A 22,171-nucleotide genomic window follows, 5' to 3' on the forward strand; every position below is an offset into this window, starting at 1 on the left:
TTTTCACTATCTGCAGAATAGTTACCTTAAGCCCCATTGATATAGGCTTAAGGAAATCAACAGGTGAGAGTGTTGTAATTTTTTCTTTTACCCATGGGTTATTTAAAATTGCATTGATTATTATCCAAACATTTGGAGATTTTCTAGTTTTCTTTTCATAATTAATTTCTGTTTTAATTTTGTTGTGGTTGAAGAATATACTCTGAATAACCAAATACTTTGAATTTGGTTAAGACTTGCTGTAAGACCCAGTACATGATCAGTCTAGTTTGGTAAATGTTTCCTGGGCACTTCAAAAGAATGTGTATTCTTCAGTGATTGCTTATACTGTTCTGTGTACATAAATTATGTCAAGTTGGTTAGTTTTCTTCAAACATCTGTATTCTTATGATTCTTTTTTTGCTTGTTCTATCAGTGCCTCAAGAGATAAGTTGTAAAATGTATTTATCTATTTCTCTTTTTAACTTTGTCAATTTTTACTTTATGTATTTTGACTATGTTATTAGGTGAATAGAAATTAAGGGTTGCTGTCCTTCTGGTGAGTTGATCGTTTTATTATTAAGTGTCCCTCTTTATCTCCAGAAACTTTCCTTTACTTAAAGTCTACCTTGTCTGATATTAGTATAGCTATACTAGTTTCTTCCTGGGTGATGACTTCATGGCATATCTTCTTCCATCTAACTACTTTCAGTTTCTGTGCCATCTAATATTGAAGATGTGTTTCTTGTAAGCCATATGTAGTTGAGTTTTCTCTGTGCAGTATTTAGTCCATTTACACTTAATGTATTTACTGCTATATTTGGGTTTATGTCCTCTATTTATTATTTTTTTGTCTCATTTGTTATTTGTTTCCTTTATCCTCTTTCTTGTCTCTTTTTGAAAGAATATTTTATTCTTAAATTTTTTCATCGATTAGCTTTTTAGATATATACCTTTCATTTTTCTTGTCTTTAAATATTTTTTCTTTGAGTTCTATTATTACATTAAATACTACAGCATTCTTAAATTATTATATTCTATCTTAAAATTAAACTTTTTCCACTTCTTTGAGAATGCAAGGACGTTATAACATTTTCATTTATCTACTTTAATCTTTTATATTTTGTTATCTAATTCTGCATATTTTAAGTTCTAAAAGCATTATTAGTATTATGTTAAAGAATCAATATTTATTCACATGTGCCAATATATTTTCCTTTTCTGGTCCTCTTCAGTCTTTCCTGCTTTTTGTTTGTGGATTTGTTTGCTCCTATATAATATTGTTTTTCTTTAGTGTTAAGAACTCCCATTAATATTCCATCTAGTACCAGTCTACTGAAAGCAAATTTTTCAGTTTTTATTTGTCTGGAAACCTGTGTTTTGCTTTTAGTTTTGAATAATGATTTCACTGAATATTGAATGCTATATTGAAAATTAATTTCTTTAAATAGCTTAAAGATAGTATTCCATTTTCTTCTAGGTTTCATAGTTATAAATATTCCTGTTGCCTCTTTGAAAATGGTATGTCAATTTCTCTCTGGCTGCTTTTTAAATTCTCCCTTTCTGGCTTTCTATCATTTTTGTAGTTTTTTTCTTTTTAGCAATTTTACCAGAAAATATCCAACTGTGTTTTCCTGGTATTTACACTGTTTGAGGTTTTTAGATCTTCAATCCATGGTTTGATATTTTTCTATCACTTTTGGAAAATTCTCAGTTAAAATCTCTTCATATATTGCTTCTTCATTCTCTTCACTGTTTTTTTTTTTTTCAAATTTATTTTTTTATTTTTATTTTTATTTATTTATTTATTTTTAAAATTTTATTTATTTATTTATTTATTTATTTATGTATTTTTTAAATTTTATTTTGTCGATATACATTGTGGCTGATTATTGCTCCCCATCAGCAAAACCTCCCTCCCTTCTCCCTCCCACCTCCCCCCCAACAATGTCCTTTCTGTTTGCTTGTCGTATCATCTTCAAGTAATTGTGGTTGTGATATCTTCTCCCCCACCCTGTTTTGTGTGTGTGTGTGTGTGTGTGTGTGTGTGTGAATTTATATATTAATTTTTAGCTCCCACCAATAAGTGAGAACATGTGGTATTTCTCTTTCTGTGCCTGACTTGTTTCACTTAATATAATTCTCTCAAGGTCCATCCATGTTGTTGCAAATGGCAGTATTTCATTCGTTTTTATAGCTGAGTAGTATTCCATTGTGTAGATGTACCACATTTTCCGTATCCACTCCTCTGATGATGGACATTTGGGCTGGTTCCAACTCTTGGCTATTGTAAAGAGTGCTGCGATGAACATTGGGGAACAGGTATACCTTCGACTTGATGATTTCCATTCCTCTGGGTATATTCCCAACAGTGGGATAGCTGGGTCGTATGGTAGATCTATCTGCAATTGTTTGAGGAGCCTCCATACCCTTTTCCATAGAGGCTGCACCATTTTTCAGTCCCACCAACAATATATGAGAGTTCCTTTTTCTCCGCAACCTCACCAGCATTTATCGTTCAGAGTCTTTTGGATAATAGCCCTCCTAACTGGGGTGAGATGGTATCTCAGTGTGGTTTTGACTTGCATTTCCTGGATGCTGAGTGATGTTGAGCATTTTTTCATATGTCTGTTGGCCATTTGTATATCTTCCTTAGAGAAATGCCTACTTAGCTCTTTTGCCCATTTTTTAATTGGGTTGCTTGTTTTCTTCTTGTAAAGTTGTTTGAGTTCCTTATATATTCTGGATATTAATCCTTTGTCAGATGTATATTTTGCAAATATTTTCTCCCACTCTGTTGGTTGTCTTTTAACTCTGTTAATTGTTTCTTTTGCTGTGCAGAAGCTTTTTAGTTTGATTTAATCCCATTTGTTTATTTTTCCTTTGGTTGGCCGTGCTTTTGGGGTCGTATTCATGAAGTCTGTGCCCAGTCCTATTTCCTGAAGTGTTTCTCCTATGTTTTCTTTAAGAAGTTTTATTGTTTCAGGGTGTATATTTAAATCCTTAATCCATTTTGAGTTGATTTTAGTATATGGTGAGAGGTATGGAACTAGTTTCATTCTCCTGCATATGGATATCCAGTTATCCCAGCACCATTTGCTGAAGAGGCAGTCCCTACCCCAGTGAATAGGCTTGCTGCCTTTGTCGAAGATCACATGGCAGTAAGTGTGTGGGTTGATTTCTGGATTCTCTATTCTATTCCATTGGTCAGTGTGTCTGTTTTTATGCCAGTACCATACTGTTTTGGTTATTATAGCTTTGTAGTATAGCTTAAAGTCAGGTAGTGTTATGCCTCCAGCTTTATTTTTTTTTGCTCAGCATTGCTTTGGCTATGCGTGGTCTTTTATTGTTCCATATAAATGTCTGGATAGTTTTTTCCATTTCTGAGAAAAATGTCTTTGGAATTTTGATGGGGATTGCATTGAATTTGTATATCACTTTGGGAAGTATGGACATTTTCACTATGTTGATTCTTCCAATCCAAGAGCATGGAATATCTTTCCATCTTCTTGTATCCTCTCTAATTTCTCTCAGCAGTGGTTTGTTGTTCTCATTATAGAGATTTTTCACCTCCTTGGTTAACTCAATTCCTAAGTATTTTATTTTTTTGGTGGCTATTGTAAATGGGCAGGCTTTCTTGATTTCTCCTTCTGCATGTTCACTATTGGAGAAAAGAAATGCTACTGATTTTTGTGTGTTGATTTTGTATCCTGCTACTGTGCTGAAATCATTTATCAATTCTAACAGTTTTTTTGTGGAGGTTTTAGGCTGTTCGATATATAGGATCATGTCATCTGTAAACAGGGACAGTTTGACTTCATCTTTTCCAATCTGGATGCCCTTTATTTCCTTCTCTTCTCTGATTGCTCTGGCTAGTACTTCCAACACTATGTTGAATAGGAGTGGTGAGAGTGGGCATCCTTGTCTAGTTCCTGTTCTTAAAGGAAAAGCTTTCAGCTTTTGCCCATTCAGGATGATATTGGCAGTGGGTTTGGCATATATGGCTTTAATTATGTTGAGATACTTTCCCTCTATACCTAACTTATAGAGGGTCTTTGTTATGAATGAGTGCTGTACTTTATCAAATGCTTTTTCAGCATCTATAGAGATGATCATATGGTCCTTGTGTTTGAGTTTATTAATATGGTGTATCACATTTATTGATTTGCGTGTGTTGAACCAACCTTGCATCCCTGGGATGAATCCCACTTGATCGTGATGAATAATTTTTCGAATGTGTTGCTGTATTCTGTTTGCTAGTATTTTAGTGAGGATTTTTGCATCTATATTCATCAAGGATATCGGCCTGTAGTTTTCTTTTTTGGTTATATCTTTACCTGGTTTTGGTATCAGGATGATGTTTGCTTCATAGAATGAGTTTGGGAGATTGGCATCCGTTTCAATCTTTTGGAATAGTTTGTAAAGAATCGGTGTCAATTCCTCTTTGAATGTTTGGTAAATTCTGCTGTGAATCCATCTGGTCCTGGGCTTTTCTTTGTTGGGAGCCTTCTGATAACAGCTTCAATCTCCTTTACTGTTATTGGTCTGTTCAAATTTTCTACGTCTTCATGGTTCAGTTTTGGGAGCTTGTGTGTGTCCAGAAATTTATCCATTTCCTCCAGATTTTCAAATTTGTTGGAGTATAGTTGCTTATAGTAGTCTCGAATGATTCCTTGTATTTCAGATGAATCAGTTGTAATATCGCCTTTTTCATTTCTAATTTTTGATATTTGAGTCTTCTCTCTTCTTTTTTTTGTTAGCCATGCTAATGGTTTGTCAATTTTATTTATCTTTTCAAATATCCAACTTTTTGATTCATTGATCTTTTGAATTGTTTTTTGGTTTTCAATTTCATTCTGTTCTGCTCTGATCTTAATAATTTCTTTCCGTCTGCTAACTTTAGGTTTGGATTATTCTTGTTTTTCTAGTTCTTTAAGGTGAAGTGTTAGGTTGTTCACTTGCCATCTTTCCAGTCTTCTGAAGTGAGCATTTAATGCAATAAATTTCCCCCTCAATACTGCTTTTGCAGTATCCCACAGGTTTTCGTATGATGTATCATTGTTTTCATTAGTTTCAATGAATTTTTTGATTTCCTGCTTGATTTCTTCTTGGACCCATATGTCATTAAGTAGAATGCTGTTTAATTTCCATGTGTTTGTATAGTTTCCAGAGTTTCATTTGTTATTAATTTCTAGTTTTAATCCATTGTGGTCTGAGAAGATACATGGGATAATTCCAATTTTTTTGAATTTATTGAGACTTGATTTGCGACCTAATATGTGATCTATCCTGGAGAATGATCCATGTGCTGATGAGAAGAATGAATATTCTGAGGTTGTTGGGTGGAATGTTCTGTAGATATCTGCCAATTCCAATTGGTCTAGAGTCTTGTTGAGATCTTGCATTTCTCTACTGATTCTTTGCCTAGATGATCTGTCTAATATTGACAGTGGAGTGTTCAGGTCCCCTGCTCTTATGGTATTAGTGTCTATTTCCTTCTTTAGGTCTAATAGAGTTTGTTTTATAAATCTGGCTGCTCCAACATTGGGTGTGTACATATTTATGATTGTTATGTCTTCTTGATGCATCAGTCCTTTTATCATTAAGTAGTGTCGCTCATTGTCTGTTTTTATGGTTTTTAGTTTAAAGTCTATTTTGTCAGATATAAGAATAGCTACTCCAGCTCGTTTTTCTTTTCTGTTTGCATGGTAAATCTTTTTCCATCCTTTCACTCTTAGTCTGTGTGAATCTTTATGGGTGACGTGGTTCTCTTGTAGGCAGCATATAGTTGGGTCCTCCTTTTTGATCCAGTCAGCCAGTCTGTGTCTTTTGATTGGGGAATTTAAGTCTTTTACATTGAGTTGTTATTGAAAGGTGTTGATTTATTCCTAGCATTTTATTGGTTGTTTGCTTGAATTAGGTGTCTTTTGTTCCTTGCTTTCTGATTTACTGTTTGGTTTCTGTGTTTGTTGGTTCTTTAGGTTGTAGATAGCGTTTTTGTGTGCTTGTTTTCTCTTCATGAATGCCATTTTTATTATACTAGTGGGTATTGATTTTTCTTGGGTTTTTATGGCAGTGGTAGTTGTTTTTCAGGAACCAAACCCAGTACTCCCTTGAGGATTTCTTGTAAGGGTGGTCGTGTGGTAGTGAACTCCCACAGTTTTTGTTTGTCTGAGAAATATACTATTTGCCATTCATTTCAGAAGGATAGCCTTGCAGGGTAGAGTATTCTTGGCTGGCAATCTTTGTCTTTTAGTATTCTGAAAATATCATCCCATTCCTTTCTAGCTTTTAGGGTTTGTGATGAAAAGTCTGATGTTAGCCTGATTGGGGTTCCCTTATAGTTGATTTGACGCTTCTCTCTTGCAGCTTTTAAGATTCTCTCTTTGTCTCTGAGTTTTGCCAATTTGACTATGACATGTCTTGGAGAAGGCCTTTTTGGGTTGAATACGTTTGGAGATCGTTGAGCTTCCTGGATCTGAAGATCTGTGATTTTTCCTATACCTGGGAAGTTTCCTGCCACTATTTTGTTGAATATGTTTTCAATGGAATCTCCATTTTCCTCCCCTTCTGGAATACCCATGACTCGGATATTTGAGCGCTTAAGGTTGCCTGATATCTCTCTCAGATTTTCTTCAATATCCTTGATTCTTTTTTCTTTCTTTTTGTCTGCTTGTGTTATTTCAAACAGCCCATCTTCAAGTTCAGAGGTTCTCTCTTCAACTTCGACAAGCCTGCTGGTTAAACTCTCCGTTGTGTTTTTTATTTTGCTGAATAACTTCTTCAGTTCAGCAAGTTCTGCTACATTTTCTTTCAGGACATTGATTTCCTTGTACATTTCCTCTTTCAGATCCTGTATGCTTTTCCTCATTTCATCATGATGTCTAGCTGAGTTTTCTTGTATCTCATTCAGTTTCCTTAGAATTATCACTCGAAATTCCTTGTCAGTTATTTCAAGGGCTTCTTGTTCTATAGGATCTAGAGTTTGGGATTTATTAACTTTTGGTGGTGTACTTTCTTAATTTTTTGTATTTCTGGTATCTTTTTTTTGGTGTTTATTCATTGTGGCAGGGGGTTTCACAGTCCACCGGTTTGAGACTAATGACTAACTAGGATGTTGCTGTGGTTGCCAATTTCATATGGCTCCTTCCGTGACTGCTCTGTTGGCCTCTAGTGCCTTGTGTGTGTGGTTGCCTCGGGTCTTGGGCTTCTCCGGGGAGCCACCTTTCTGGTCAGCTTGGACTCTGCTGGGCTGGTGGATCACGTACCACAGGGTGTGTGATCTCTGTTGAGCTTTCACTTCCTGTACAGGACTTCTCCCTGTTTCGTGTGCTCTGGCCCAGGCTGTTGGATCGTGCAGTGGCGACCCCACCGGGTGTGTGGTTTCTGTCGAGTCTCCGCCTCCCTGGCTGCACGTCTCCCCACTCTGTGCGCACTGTGCTGGGCTGGGGCGTGTCTTCTGCACTCCTCGTCTATCAGCTGGGCCTTCAAGACCCTGCTCGGCACCGCCTCGCCCAGGAAGTCTACCAGGTTTCTGCTAGGCACAGACGACCGGTCTCTCTGGGTGCCTTTGTAGCACTGTGTAGATCTTTCTTGGGTCTTGTTCACCTTTGTATCCCCCCGGCATAGACCGAATCTAGCCCCCTCCTGCAGCCTGCTCGCCGGCAGGTTCAAGCGGACCTGGGAACTCTCCTACCACACTATTCCCAACCAGAAATTCATTAGGCTTTTTTTTTTTTTTTTCCGAACTGGTGGCCGCAGAGATGGTATCTGCCTCCCAGTAACAGGAAGTTTACCGGGGGCCAGAGTCCAGGGTGTGGTGGAGTGGCAGTAGGCCCGCCTGTACTTCCTTGCTCTCCCGACACTGGCCGGGGATGCCCCACGCCACCAGCCCCGCCAGAGAACCATGGAGGGAGTGGGAGGGGAGGCTGACCCGCAGGCTCCGGAAAGCCCCATGCTGGGCCAAGCAGGTGGGAAGGCTCAGTGACAGCTGAGCCGGGTGGAGCTGCCAGCACCTGCGAAAATGGAGGCAGCCCCGGGGCGGTGAGTGGCTGGTGATGCAGGCGGGAGCCGGGTCGGTGTCAGTCCCCCGAACAGAACTGGGCCAGGGGTCACTCACAGTGCTGTGCCAGGTCGGGTGCTCACTCTCTGTCTCTGGTTTGTCGCCTTCCCTGTTCTCGGCCACTGCCGCCTCTGGGGTGTTCAGTCGTGGTGCGGCTCTGGCGCTCCCAGGAATCTTCTTTAATGCCGACCTGAAATCTCGAATCCTGAATAGGGCAGCTGGCCGCCGTCGGTGCGGCCCCGGCCTCCGGGATCCTGTCTGCATCCACAGCAGCCCTGGCGCCATGTTCCCTGTTTCGAGACTCACTTTTGCAGCTAAGAACCAGTTCTTTTCCTGCTCCACACTTCAAAGCTGTTGCCTGTAAATGAGGCAGCCTCTCCTGCCGGGGGCAAAGTGGCGGCCAGCCCCCACGACCGGCCAGCAGCAGTGGTCCTCCCTTAAGAGATGGCAAGAGGAAGGTCCACAAGTTTCCCAGCTGCCTGAGGCCCAGTGGCCGCCTTTTCCACCTCAGCTACTCTGCGCCAGCTGCCGCTGCCACTGCCATCTTCCTCTTCACTGTTCTATAGGATTCCACTTATATGTATTTTTGTCATTTTTATTGTCTCCCATGCATCTTTTATTTATTTTTTAATCTACAATTTAATCATTATATTTCAGAATGAGGCACTAAAAATCTGACTTGCTCATTGCTGGGATGTCAACAGAAGGGTCAGATTGTAGGGTGATTAAGTGGAGATCCAGCCATTTTCTTGAAGTACTAAAAGTCAATGGTAGAGAAGCGAAGTCAATAGCTTTTCTCTTGGACTGATCGATTACTCTGATAATAACTCAACAGTTTCCTGTTCTGGTGTGTAATTCTGGTACAAGATTCCTGAGATCAGAGCATCATTTAGTATGCAGACTTTCATTTAGGTCTCCGGTTTTCAGTAGATTGTTCAACCAAAACTAACATCTATAAGGTTGGACTTCTCTGCGAAATAACTCTCCAGTCTTAAGCCAATGTGTAGCAAGAGCAGACTCCCAGATGTATTGTCTAAAATAGAATATCTAGTGGTAAAACTGCTTCTTAAATTTCCAACCAAATTTTCCGCCTTCCTTATTGTTTTTAATGCTTGCTTGATGCTTTCAGGAGTATTTGTTGGGTCCCTACCTGCAGTCTTAGACTTTTCAGTTTCCAAAATTACCTCTCACTCACTTTTCTTTGTTCTTAAGAGTTTATGGATTTAAATCTTTCCTTGTGGTGTTTAGAAAAGAACCTGAGGTAAATAACATAATCGGTTAATCATTTTTAATAGTAAGTACCAGGAACATTGATTTCTCTATTTTATCATTCTTTCTGATTTATTCATACTGCTTATTGTTTTGTATGATTTTTGGTGACTTTTGGTTGATAATGGAGGTAGCTCAGAGCAAATCAAAAATTTGCCATGACTACCCTAATAATATATTCTTACTCTAATTTTAGGTCAGTGTGTAATTCATGTTAGTTAACACAGTGCTGATTGAATATAGAACAAAATATAATCCTGTTTTTCCTTTAATTCTAAAATATAAAGTAGAAATAAAAATGTGAAAATATTGCTCATTCTAAACTAAAATTTACATATAGTCGTCATAGTATGTGTAAGCCAAATATTACATTGATTCTATGGCCTCAATTTATTTTTTACTCTCATGCTAGGCACTGGATATTAACTGCACACTGCATTATGTAAGTGAGACAAGTATTATTACCTTTTTGTACAGATGAATAAACAGGATCAGAGTAGGAGTCAACATCTTATTCAAAATTATATAGTTAATAAATGATAGAGCTGGGAGTATAAACTCAAGTTTTATAATATTTTTGAAGTAATGCTTTTTTCCTGAAACATTCTTTCTTCCTTACCTAATATCTACTAAAAAAAAAAGCCTTCGGTAATCTGGAATTTAGGAAGAACTTTTCCCAGATATGGGGAAATAAAGCCTTATTACTCTTGGCCAGTGTTACTTTCATAAGCTATTGGACATAGTTCTGCAACAGACTTCCATGATTTTTTTTTTTTTTTACTTCCCTTCCATTATTGCATATATACAGCTTACTTCTAGGATATTTGCCATTTCAATTATAATAGTGAAAGAATGGGGAACTAGAATTAATTACAAGTAAAATCTTTTCTTTTAATAGAGAGAGGGAGAAAAGGATCATCAGGTGCGTCTGGCAGTTGGAAATGGTATACGGAGTGATGTATGGAGAGAATTTTTAGACAGATTTGGAAATATTAAGATGTGTGAATTTTATGGAGCCACCGAAGGAAACATTTGTTTCATGAATCACACTGGGAAAATTGGATCAGTTGGGAGAACAAATTTCTTTTACAAAGTAAGTACAGTATTTTCATTATAAATGAACAAATACATTGAGGTCTGCTAACTCTCTTCTAGACTTCATGCTTGTAAATCATGGTAAATATATTATCACTTTTTTTTTTTTTAACACTGAGAACTTCTATAAATAAAGTACTGGCCTCTAGGTGAGCTATGGTTCTATAGGTTATTCAAACCTCAGTCATATTCCATGTTTTGCTTTATGAGGATAACGATGTCTAATTTATTTTGTTCAGGTTTCAAATTTAATATCATTTGTAAATAGCATACATAGGTCCTGATATATATAAATCTAACTCTTTTCACTTTCCTTGACTATTTGTATTCCACTATTTCTACTTACCTTTCATCATTTATATCACTCAAGAATTATGTATAGTCATCTAATATGTGGATTTTTTGAAAACTGTATCAAGGTACTACTAAAATCTTAAAAGCAGCCATAGAAAGCACCCTTTAGGAGTAAACGACTGACAGCTGATTTATCAATAGCAAACACAGAAGACAAAAGATAGTGGACAGATATCTTCAACTGACTTGGAGAAAGTAACTGTCAAACTGGAATTTATACTGAACAATAATATTTTTAAAGCATAAAAGTGAAAATAAAGAGAGCAATCTAAAAATGTATAAAGCAAAAGTGATATAACCTCCAGAGAAAATAAACAAATCTTCAATTATGTAGACTATACTATTTGAATAATCCAGTAAACAAACTACTTGAACTAATGGACAAGTAGTTTTAATAGGACCCTGCATCTAACAATTGTGGAATATCCATCCTTTTCAAGCACTTATGAAACATTTACAAAAATTACTGATCCACATAGAGAATTCCAACAAATTTCAATGGATTGAGTGTATATGGGTTATGTTCTCTAACAGTTCAATTATGGTAAAGTAACTTTTTTAAAAAGACAACTAGATAATTTCCTATGTATTTGGAAATAGAACATTTCTAAATTGCCATGGGTCAAAGAAAAAAAAAATCATACTAGAAATTAGAAGATATTATAAGCTGAATCATAATGAAAATTTTACATTTAAAAAGTTGTGGACTTAGCTAAAAATTAGTTGAATAGAGCTAAATATTTATCTTTATGTTAATTTTTTAAAAAACAAAGAAAATAAAAGGAAGGAAATAATAAGGAGCCGAAATTGATGAAGTAGAAAAGAAAAATTTAGTGCGGAATGTCAAAAGAAATAAGAATATGATTTTTTTTTAAAGTAAAGAAATATGGCAGGCTTATCTGTATATAGACATACAGATACGTAGAAAGTCTTTTTTTGGTGATACTCTCTCTCCTTGGGTGTGTTTTCTCACTGGCCTCACTTGTGCCCTGAGAGTGGCACTATCCTATGACATTGCTGTTGAGGTTTCTAGGTTTCCACCCTACTCAAGCCATTTTTGTTTATTTTTATTTTTTAGAACAACACAAATTTATTATCTTACAGTATTGGAAGTTAGAAGTCCAAAATGGGTCTTATAGGGCTAAAATCAAATTGTCAGCCAAGCCATGTTCCTTCTGGAGACTGTAAGGGAAAACCCATGCCCTTGTGTTTTCCAGGCAAGCCATTTTTTAGAACTGCTTTCGAAAAGACCTTTCATATTGCATATTTTGGTGCATTTGTATTATTTTCATCTTTAGCTCCTTTAGTCTTATAGAATACAGTTTCTGTATAATAAACTGCCTTATATCAAAGAACAACTGAAAGCAACAAAAAAGTACTTAGGTTTTTAGTCTGCGGTGATTTTTTTTCAGTGTCTGGAAGTAATCGACACCCGTGTGTTTTTCGTGCCACAGTGACCTTTTTAGTCGAGCTGCTTATTCAAAGCTGGTGTATATTGTATATCATGCTAATGTTCTAAAACTAAAGAAGGTGTAAACTATTTTAAAAATGCATTCTTTTGAAATTTTGAGCGTCTAGTTGACATCTCAGAAATGCACTTGTATTCTGAACAAAAGAATTTGGAGGAAAGTAAGTACTGATACTACTGAGATTTACATCCCTTGCAGTTAATTTTCTCAATTTATTGCACTGGTTCCATTGCAAATTTGGTATTTATATTAAGCCTCCTTTGTAAAGCTGAGTCATTCTAAAGTAATAACCCAACAAAAGTATGATGATGATGATGTATGTTTTATATTATTAATGACTTGACTGCATTGTAATTTTCTAATGTTTTAAATTCCCTGTCAGACTGTAATAACGTCAATAATATAAAAAGTCATGATTGTCTCCGACTTATTTGGAAAACTTCATTTTTTAACTCATTTTAGTTTTATTTATTTATTTATTTATTTATTTTTGGCTTGGAAATGAAAAAAGTTGTACCTAATACCATATTGATTCTACTCTGTGTTTTATCATTTTATGCACATGTTGTTTTGTTACAAAGTAGGCGATCAGAAAATTTGGTCCAGTAATTGTTTGATAACTAAGTGGAGAAATTTGATAAGTGCACCTCTAAAAAATTTAAATTTAACGAAGGCTCATGCTTACTACCTCAGAGGGGAATCAGCGTCCAAACGGAGATAGAATGTTACGTGTAGAAGAAAGATAGGCACTAACAGAGTTCTTGTAATCAAAATGTCCTTCCAATGTGCTATGCTTACTATTTAAATGCATAAAACTGAAGGAGTGGTATCCCATATGACCCCATGGTAAATGATATAAAAACTTTGGTGACAGCATATTTGAGAGACAAACCGAGTAAAAGTTACGGATAGCCTTCTCCTTTTCTACAGTATTTTCACGTGGGGAAAATAATTAGGAAGGGACAAACATGAAATCCATAAACTAAACAAAGCTTGAAAACAGGGAGAAAATAAATCTAAATAAAAGGCAACTGAAAAAAATAGGAATGCACGTCAAGATTGTTAAGCCCTCCAAATGGCCAAGAAATGTTTAGAAAACAGTTTCCCATGGACTCAAAAAATTTCAATAATGTTCTCTTTAAAAATAAAGGCTAAAGGAGAAGGATCAAGGAAAACATAAGTAAACAAAAAGAATTGAAAAAGTAAGCATTCTCAGCTGAAAGAAAAAGTAGAATAAAAAATATTACAGAGACGAACACCACATTAAAGGACTTGGAGAACATAACATGTTCTCAAAGAAAGATGAAAGATTTCACATGAAATCTCTCTTGAAAATCTTTCGTGTTCTCACATGAAAGATTTTGAGAACTTAACAGTGATCTGATGTGTGCTTAATTGGTATCCCTATGCAGAACAGATCAAAGACAAAAATAATTATTTCAAACCTAATAGAAGAAAACTTACTTAAAGATTTGAATCTTTAGCAAAAAAGCACACTATATTCCTAGATAAAAAATATGGTACAAAATGATCATCACAAAAATATATTCTAAATTACTGAACAAAAATTAAAGAACCATAAGGCAGAAAAAGCAAAGGATGTACGAAATGTAACACGGGTGAAGATGGAAAACATCTCAGGCATCTCTCAAAACAAAAATAAAATGTTCGATTCCAAAAAAATGGAAAGAAATATCTTCACCTAACAATTATAGTTCTGGTTCTGGTTCAGTAGTTCTTCAACTATAAAGGCAACAAATAGGTTTTCTCAATATTTTAAGAAATCAGAGAATATACTACACACATATTTACAGGAATGCAATACTTTTTAAAAAAATTCCCTAAATAAAAAATTCTGGTCATCCTGAAAATAAAACAGAACTCACAAGTGAAGGAATCACCTTCAGTTAAAAGGTTTGGTGGTGAGCATTGAATCCATTTAAAAGTAGAAGATTGAACAGCTCTAAATTATGCTTGTACGTGGAATGAAAATGTAAGACCTGACAATATAGAAATAATTATAACTCTAACAAAAATAGGAGTTAGGTGGGAAGACAGGAAGAAGTATAAGCAGTCATTCTCTCGTCTTTTATAGTGGTAAATTTACAGGTACAAAATAAAGATAAAATATGGGATTAATAAAAAGGCTCATTTTCTCAACATTTTCATAAGCTTTTCTTAAAAGTAGGCATCTTTTAGGGATGAGGCAAGTTAGCGAACTGCAAAGTAAGGGAACAGTCCACACAAGACCACCGTCACTTCTGACATCAATTGTAATTTGGGGAGTTCCTAAGACTATACTTAGCTTCGATAAATTCGTTAAAAGGACTCCCAAAACTCATTGCAAACTGTTATACCCATTGGTACAGCTAATTACAGCTAAAGCATACAGATTTAATTTAGCCCAGGAAAGATGTGTATAGGGCAGAATCCAAGAGGGCACCAAGGGTGAAGCTTCCAGTTGTCCTCTCTTCCGAGTCAGACATTACTCTCCTGGAACTGATGTGTGACAATATGCATAGAATATTGCAACTATAGAAGCTCACTCAGGCCTTGGTGTCCAGAGTCTTTGGGGGCTTGATCATGTAAATCTGGGTGACTCCTGCCCCTCAGGAGGTCAAACTGGGTGAATCAAAACCACCCTACTTCACATTGTTGGTGTGGCTCAGAGATTCATTCTGTATCATATTGTTACTACCTGGTTGACCCAAGGCCCTTAGACAAACAAATACACTCTTGTCAAGAATGACATTGTAGTAGCTTTGAAGATTACCTCCCAGAAGCTGAGGGTGAAGTCCAGATCTCTTTTTGGGCAAGGTTAAATTCTTTACTACCCAGAGAATTTACTACCCCAGCTCTAGTCCCAGCTCTGCCACTGCTTGACTTTGTGACTTTCACAAGTTACTTTCCTCTGAGTTTAGAGTCTTTTGATGTATTAATAGAGGAAATGATTTTTGTGTTCCTTTTCCAACTTATAAATTTATGAATCTGAATATGAAAGGAATATTTATAGGTATGTATGGGAACTCCCAGGGCCAATGGATTCAGTCACGTAGATGTGGTCCAACCAGTTCTGGGGAGTCATTTACCTAGACTGTTATGAATGGGACATCTGTGCTCTGACATGTACACATATACATATACATGTACATTTAGAAGATTTTCAAGTGTGGCATCTATTTTTTTTAGTCATTATAATGCAGCCATTGTTGTAATCTCATGGGGACCTCTTGAAGGCAGGAAGAGTAGAAATACTTCTAGCTGAGTATTAATGCTTTGATCCAGGTTACTTCTAGAAGATGCTCCGATATATTTAATTCATTTGAATAATAGAATTACCCAATTTCTGACTATAATGAATCTCATTCACATACATGGTTGCCAAATTAATCCAGAAGAAATAACGCTAAAGCTGATACCACAAGTTTCTGGGCAAATATTCCAAGAAATAAAGCACGCTAAAACAGAAAGAAAAGAATAGGTAATGAACAGGGCTCTGTTCTTGTTTGGCCAAGATAATAAAGGCAGTTCTGGAACTTTTGTAATCATTCTTTCTACCAGCCGGTAGGCAAGTGGCCAAAATCCTATTATCTCAATTACAGACAAAGACCAACAAGATGCAAGATTGCATTTTAATACTTTCATTGGCCCTTAATCTTCCAGTAGGATAATATTAACTTCTACCTCATAGGGTGTTTTGATGATTAAATTAAATACAGCTCTTAAGCTCTTAGCACAGTATCTGGCATACAGTAAGAGCTCGATTGACATTAATTGCTCTCATTTATATTTGCTTCAAATGATGAAATGTGGTTCTGGTTACATGCTTATTTTACTAAGATTAAAAAAGAGATGTTTATGTTTAACCTTTGATAATAAATAATACTATTTCATTTATCTCACTTCATCCTTTCCCACTTTTTGCTCTATATTTGTTTGTTTTTCTCCTCGTCCTCCTCTCTCTTTGTCTCTCTCTCCTACTATTCCTTCCTTATTATTTTCTCTCACTTCATTTTATTACCTCCATATTTGGTTACTATTTTCTAATATAGCTTAATAAGAGTAATTGTTTAGTCAGTAAGTAAAACCTGTTTCCTTATATATAAAATGAGGGGGTTGAACTGAACAAATTTGTGGTTTTCTCTAGGGGACAGAATTTAGTGGATCTATGAGTGTGCATGACATGGTAATATGGACATTGCAGGGGCAGGGTAGCTGGAAATTGGGGATGAGGGGAGCCATCCAATTAGCTTGGCTTCCAATCTACTGAGGATGTTGTAACAAATTTGGCATCTCACACCACAATAGTGTACAGAAGTATTGAATGTTAGTTTTGGAATATGAAAGTGAAAGGCCCGGGAGAAAAGGCCAAAGTAGTTGTCAAGTAACAGTATTTTTTAGAAATTTGGTCACTTTTCTAGAGACTATGAGGAAAAAATAAACAGAAAAATTCTTGCATTCACATAGTTTATTTTTTTTTTAATTTTATTTTTTTCATTGTACATGTTTATTGGGTACAATTTGTTGTACATGAATATATTGTATAATGAGCTAATCAGAGTAGTTACATATCTGTCACCTAAACATTTACCATTTCCTTGTGGTTATAACATTCAAGATCCTCTTTTCTGGCTATCTTGAAATATACAATACAGTATAATTAGCTATTATCACCCTGAAGTACCAGCACTTATTCTTCCTATCTAACTGTATCTTTGTAACTTTATACCAGTCTACCAATCTTTCCCTGCCCTCCCTCTCTCCTTCTTTTTCCCTTTCTGGGCCTCTGGTAACCACTATTCTAATCTCTATTTCTCTCTTTCTAATTTATTTTTCTTAATTGGCCCATGACAATTGTATATATTTATGTAGTATAATATGATAAGTGGGTACATTCATACTGTGTGCAAGGATCATATCAGGGTGCTTAGTATTATCCATCACCCCAAACATTTGTCACTTCTTTGTGTTAGGAACATTCAACATCATCTTGACTAGCTATTTAAAAATACACAGTACTTTGTTGTTAACTATGGTCTCCCTGTACTATTGTAGTACTCCAGATCCCATTCTTCCTCTCGCTACTATTTTGTATCCACTGAGCACCCTCTTCTCATCCCGCATTTCCCGTCCCCCCCCCACTAGTCTCTAGTAACCACTATTCTACTCTCCACTTCTATGAGAGCAACTTTTTTACCTTCCACATATGATTGAAAACATGATATTTCTCTCTCTGTGCCTGGCTTATTTCACTTAACAAAATTTTCTCCAAGCTCATACATGTTGCTGCAAATGGCAGAATTTCATTATTTTTTATGGTGAGTAGTAATCCATGGTGTGTGCGTGTTATCTATCTGTCTATCTATCTATCTATCTGTCTATCTATCTAATCACATTTTCTGTATCCAATCATCTGTGTAAGGACATTTAGGTTGGTTCCAATCCTTGGCTATTGTGAATAGAGGCACAATCAACATGGGAGTGCCTGTGTCCCTTCAACTTGTTGATTTCTGTTCCTTTGGACATATATCCAGTAGCAGGATTGGTGGGTCATATGGTAGTTCTATCTGTAGTTGTTTGAGAAATCTTCATACTGTTTTCTGCAGTGGCTATACTAACTTACATTCCCACCAATAGTGTATAAGAGTTCCCTTTCTCCTCAGGCTCAACAGTATTAGTTATTTTCCGTCTTTTTGGTAATAGCCATTCTAACCAAGGTGAGATGATCTCATTGTGGTTTTGATTTGCATTTCTCTGATGATTAGCAATGTTGACCATTTTTTCATATGCCTGTTAACCATTTGTATGTCTTCTTCCGAAATATGTCTATTCAGTTCCTTTGCCCATTTTTAAATCAGATTATTTGTTTGTTTGATACTGAGTTTTTTGAGTTCTTTATATATTCTAAATATTAATCCCTTGTCAATGCATAGTTTGCAAATATTTTCTCCCTTTCTGCAAGTTGTCTTTTTGCTCTGTTGATTGTTTCCTTTGTTGTGCAGCTTTTGTTTGATAAAATCCCATTTGTTTTGCTTTTATTCCTTGTGCTTCGAAGTATTGTTCATAAAGTCTTTGCCCAAACCTATGTCCTGAAGTATTTCCTCAATGTTTTCTTCTACATGTTTTAGTTTCAGGTCATACATTTAAATATTTAATCCATTTTGAGTTGATTTTTGTATATGGTGAGAGATAGGGGTCTAGTTTTATTCTTCTGCATATGGATCTCCAGTTTTCCCAGCACCATTTATTGAAGAGAATGTCCTTTCCCAACATATGTTCTTGGCTTGTTTGTCAAAAATCAGTTGGCTGTAGGTATGTGGATTTATTTCTGAATTCTCTATTCTGTTATATTTGTCTATTTGTCTGTTTGTGCCGGTACCATACTGTTTTGATAACTATTCTTTGTAGTATATGTTTGAAGTCAGGGAGTGTGATATCCCTGCTGTGATTTTTTTGGTCAGGATTGCTTTGGTTATTTGTGCTCTAGTGTTATTCCATATAAATTTTTGAATTTTTTTTTTTCTGTTTCTGTGAAGTATGTCATTGGTGGTTTGATAGGGATTGCATTGAATCTGTAGATTGCTTTGGGTAGTCATTTTGATGATATTGATTCTTCCAATCCATGAGTGTGGGATGTCTCTCCATTTTTGTGTGTCTTTATTTTCTTGAATTAGTGTTTTATAGTTTTCACAGTAGAGACTTTTCACCTCCTTGATTAAATTTATTCTTGGTATTTTATTTTTTTATTGTTGCTATTGTAAATGGGATTGCTTTCTTCTGCTAGTTTGTTTTTGGTATATAGAAATGCTACTGATTTTTGTAAGTTGATTTTGTATTCTGAAACTTCACTGAATTTGTTTATCAGGTCAGGAATTATTTGGTAGAGTCTTTAGGTTTTTCTGTATATAAATACAAGTCATCCTACAAACAGGAACAAATTGACTTCTTCCTTTCCAATTTATATGCCCTTTATTTCTTTCTCTTGCCTCATTTCTCTGACTAGGAATTCCAGTACCATGTTGAATAGAAGTGGTAAGAGTGGGCATCCTTGTCTTGTTCTAGTTCTTAGGCAGAAAGCTTTCAGCTTTTTCCCATTTGGTATGATGTTAGCTGTGTGTTTGTCCTATATAGCATTTATTGTATCAAGTTACTTTCCTTCTGTATGTAATTTGTTGAGAATCTATATCATGAAGTGATGTGGAATTTTATCAAATACTTTTTCTGCATCTATTGAAATGATCTCAATTTTTTCTTTTATTCTGTTGATGTGATGTATTACATTTATTGATTTGTGTATGTCAAACCATCCTTGCATCCCTAAGATAAATCTCACTTAACCTTTTGGATATGCTGTTGGATTCAGTTTGCTAGTATTCTGTTGAGGATTTTTACATTGGTGTTCATTAGAGATACTGGCCTGCCGTTTTATTTTTTTGTTGTGTCCTTGCCTAGTTTTGGTATCAGGATAATGCTGGCGTCACAGTTTGGAAGAATTCCATCCACTTCAATTTTTTGAAATAATTTAAGAAGTTTTAGTATTAATTCTTCTTTAAATGTTTCATAGAATTCAGCAGTAAAGCCATCTGGTCCTGTGCTTTTCTTTGTTGGGATTCTTTTTATGACCGATTCTATCTCATTACTTGTTATTGGTTTATTTATGCTTTCTATTTCTTCTTGGTTCAGTCTTGATAGGGCATATGTGTCCAGGAATTCATCCATTTCCTCCAGGTTTTCATATTTATTGGCATATAGCTTTTCATAATAGGCTCTGATGATTTTTTGTATATTGGTGTAATCTGCTGTAATATCTCCATTTGCATTTCTGATTTTATTTATTTGGGTCTTTCTCTTTTTTGCATGGCTAGTCCAGCTAATGGTTTGTCAGCTTTTTATCTGATTGATTTTTTTGTATTGTATTTTTGGTCTCAGTTTCACTTATTTCTGCTCTTAATTTTATTATTTCTTTTCTTCTACTTATTTTGGGTTTAGTTTGTTCTTGCCTTTCTAGTTTCTTGAGGTGCATTGTTAGGCTGTTTATTTGAAATCTTTCTATATTTTTGATGTTGGCATTTATTGCTATAAACTTTCCTCTTAATACTGCCTTGGCTGTAAGTTTTGGTATGTTGTGTTTCTGTCTCCATTAGTTTCAAGAAACTTTTTTATTTCCTTCTTAATCTTGTCTTTGACCCATTGGTCCTTCAAGAGCATGGTGCTTAATTTCCATTTATTTGTGTAGTTTCACAAGTTCCTCTTGTTATTGATATCCAGTTTTTTTTCCTTACAGTCAGAAAAAATACTTGATATGACTTCAATTTTTTGTACTTGTTGAAACTTATTTTGTGGCCTAACATATGGTTGATACTGTAGAATGTTCCATGTACTGATGAAAAGAATGTATATTCTGCAACTGTTAGATGAAATGCTCTATATATCTATTAGGTTCATCTGGCCAATGGTGCCATTAAAATTTGATATTTCCTTTTTGATTTTCTATCTTGATGATCTGTTCAGTGCTGAGAGTGGGGTGTTAAATCCCCAATTATTATTGTATTGGTGTTTATCTCTCCCTTTAGATCGATAATATTTGCTTTATATAGCTGGGTACTCCAGAGTTGGATGCATATATAATTGTTGTATTCTCTTGCTGTATTAATCACTTTAGCATTATATAGTGCCTTCTTTGTTTCTTAATACAGATTTTAATTTAAAGTCTGTTTTATCTGATATTAGCATAGCTACTCCTGGTCAGTTTTGTTTTCCATTTGCATAGAATACCTGCTTTTTCCATTCCTTCACTTTCAGTCTATGTGTGTCTTTCTAGGTAAGGCGTGTGTCTTGTAGGCAGCATAGGGATGGGTCATGTTTTTTAAATCCATTCAGCCAGTCTATGTCTTTTAATTGGAGGATTTAATCCATTTATATTTAAGGTTATTATTGATATGTCAGGTCTTACTCCTGTCATTTTGTTTGTCGTTTTCCGATTGTTTTATGTATCCTTTGTTTCTTTCTTCCTTTCTTTATGTTTACCCTTGCAATTTGTTTGTTTTTTGTATTGATAAGGTTTGATTCCTTTCTCTTTCTAGTTTCTGTACCTTCTCTACCAGTAAGATTTCTATTTTCAGGTATTTTTATGATGATTGTTATTGTTCTTTCTCTCCTAGATGTAGGACTCCCCTTAGCATTTCCTGTAAATCCAGTGTGTTGGTGATGAATTCCTTTAATTTTTGCTTGTCTGAGAAAGATTTTATTTCTCCTTCACTTCTGAAAGATAGCTTTGCTGGGTATAATATTCTTGACTGGCAGGTTTTTTCTTTCAGTATTGTGAATATATCATCCCATTTTCTCCTGGCCTTTAGGTTTTTTGTGGTGAAGTATGCTGTTATTCTAATCAGGATTCCCTTATAAGTGACTTGATATTTTTCTCTTGCTGTTTTTACAATTATTTTTCTTTAACTTTAGATAGTTTGACTACAGTGTGTCTTGGCAATGACCTATTTGGGTTGAATCTACTTGGGGACCTTTGAGCTCCCTGGATTTTGATACTCACATCTTTCCCAAGGTTAGGGAAGTTTTCTGCTATTATTTCTTTCAGTAAGTTTTCAATATCTTTTTGTTTTCCTCTTCTTATGGAATTAACACAATTAGAATATTTGTTTGCTTGATAGTATCCCATAGAAATACTACTCTTCCATAAAAAAGAATGAAATACTGCCATTTGCAACAACATGGATGAACCTGGAGAAACGTATGTTGAGCAAAACAAGCAAAGCACAGAGGCATAAATACCACATGTGCTCACTCATATGTGAGAACTAAGAGAGAAAGGAAGGAAGGAAAGAAAGACCACAGTAGTGCCATGGTCTAACAGAGGGAGGGAACATTCCTAGGGATACAATTAGGAGTAGAGGGGAGTGGGGGACAGGAAGGGAGGTTGGTGGATAAT

At 35.6% G+C, this 22,171-nt stretch overlaps 1 protein-coding gene across 1 annotated transcript in view; it reads left to right on the forward strand.

The window, feature by feature from the left end:
* The window catches only part of SLC27A6 (solute carrier family 27 member 6), a 77,656-nt gene that overhangs the window by 42,800 nt on the left and 12,685 nt on the right, over positions 1-22,171 (forward strand). The window contains exon 5 of the mRNA XM_063087843.1: positions 10,209-10,403. Within this exon, the coding sequence (XP_062943913.1) occupies positions 10,209-10,403 (195 nt within the window). The remainder of the gene's footprint in view (positions 1-10,208; positions 10,404-22,171) is intronic.

This window comes from Cynocephalus volans, chromosome 2 (genome assembly GCF_027409185.1).
Source record: "Cynocephalus volans isolate mCynVol1 chromosome 2, mCynVol1.pri, whole genome shotgun sequence".
NCBI classification, from domain to species: Eukaryota; Metazoa; Chordata; class Mammalia; order Dermoptera; family Cynocephalidae; genus Cynocephalus; species Cynocephalus volans.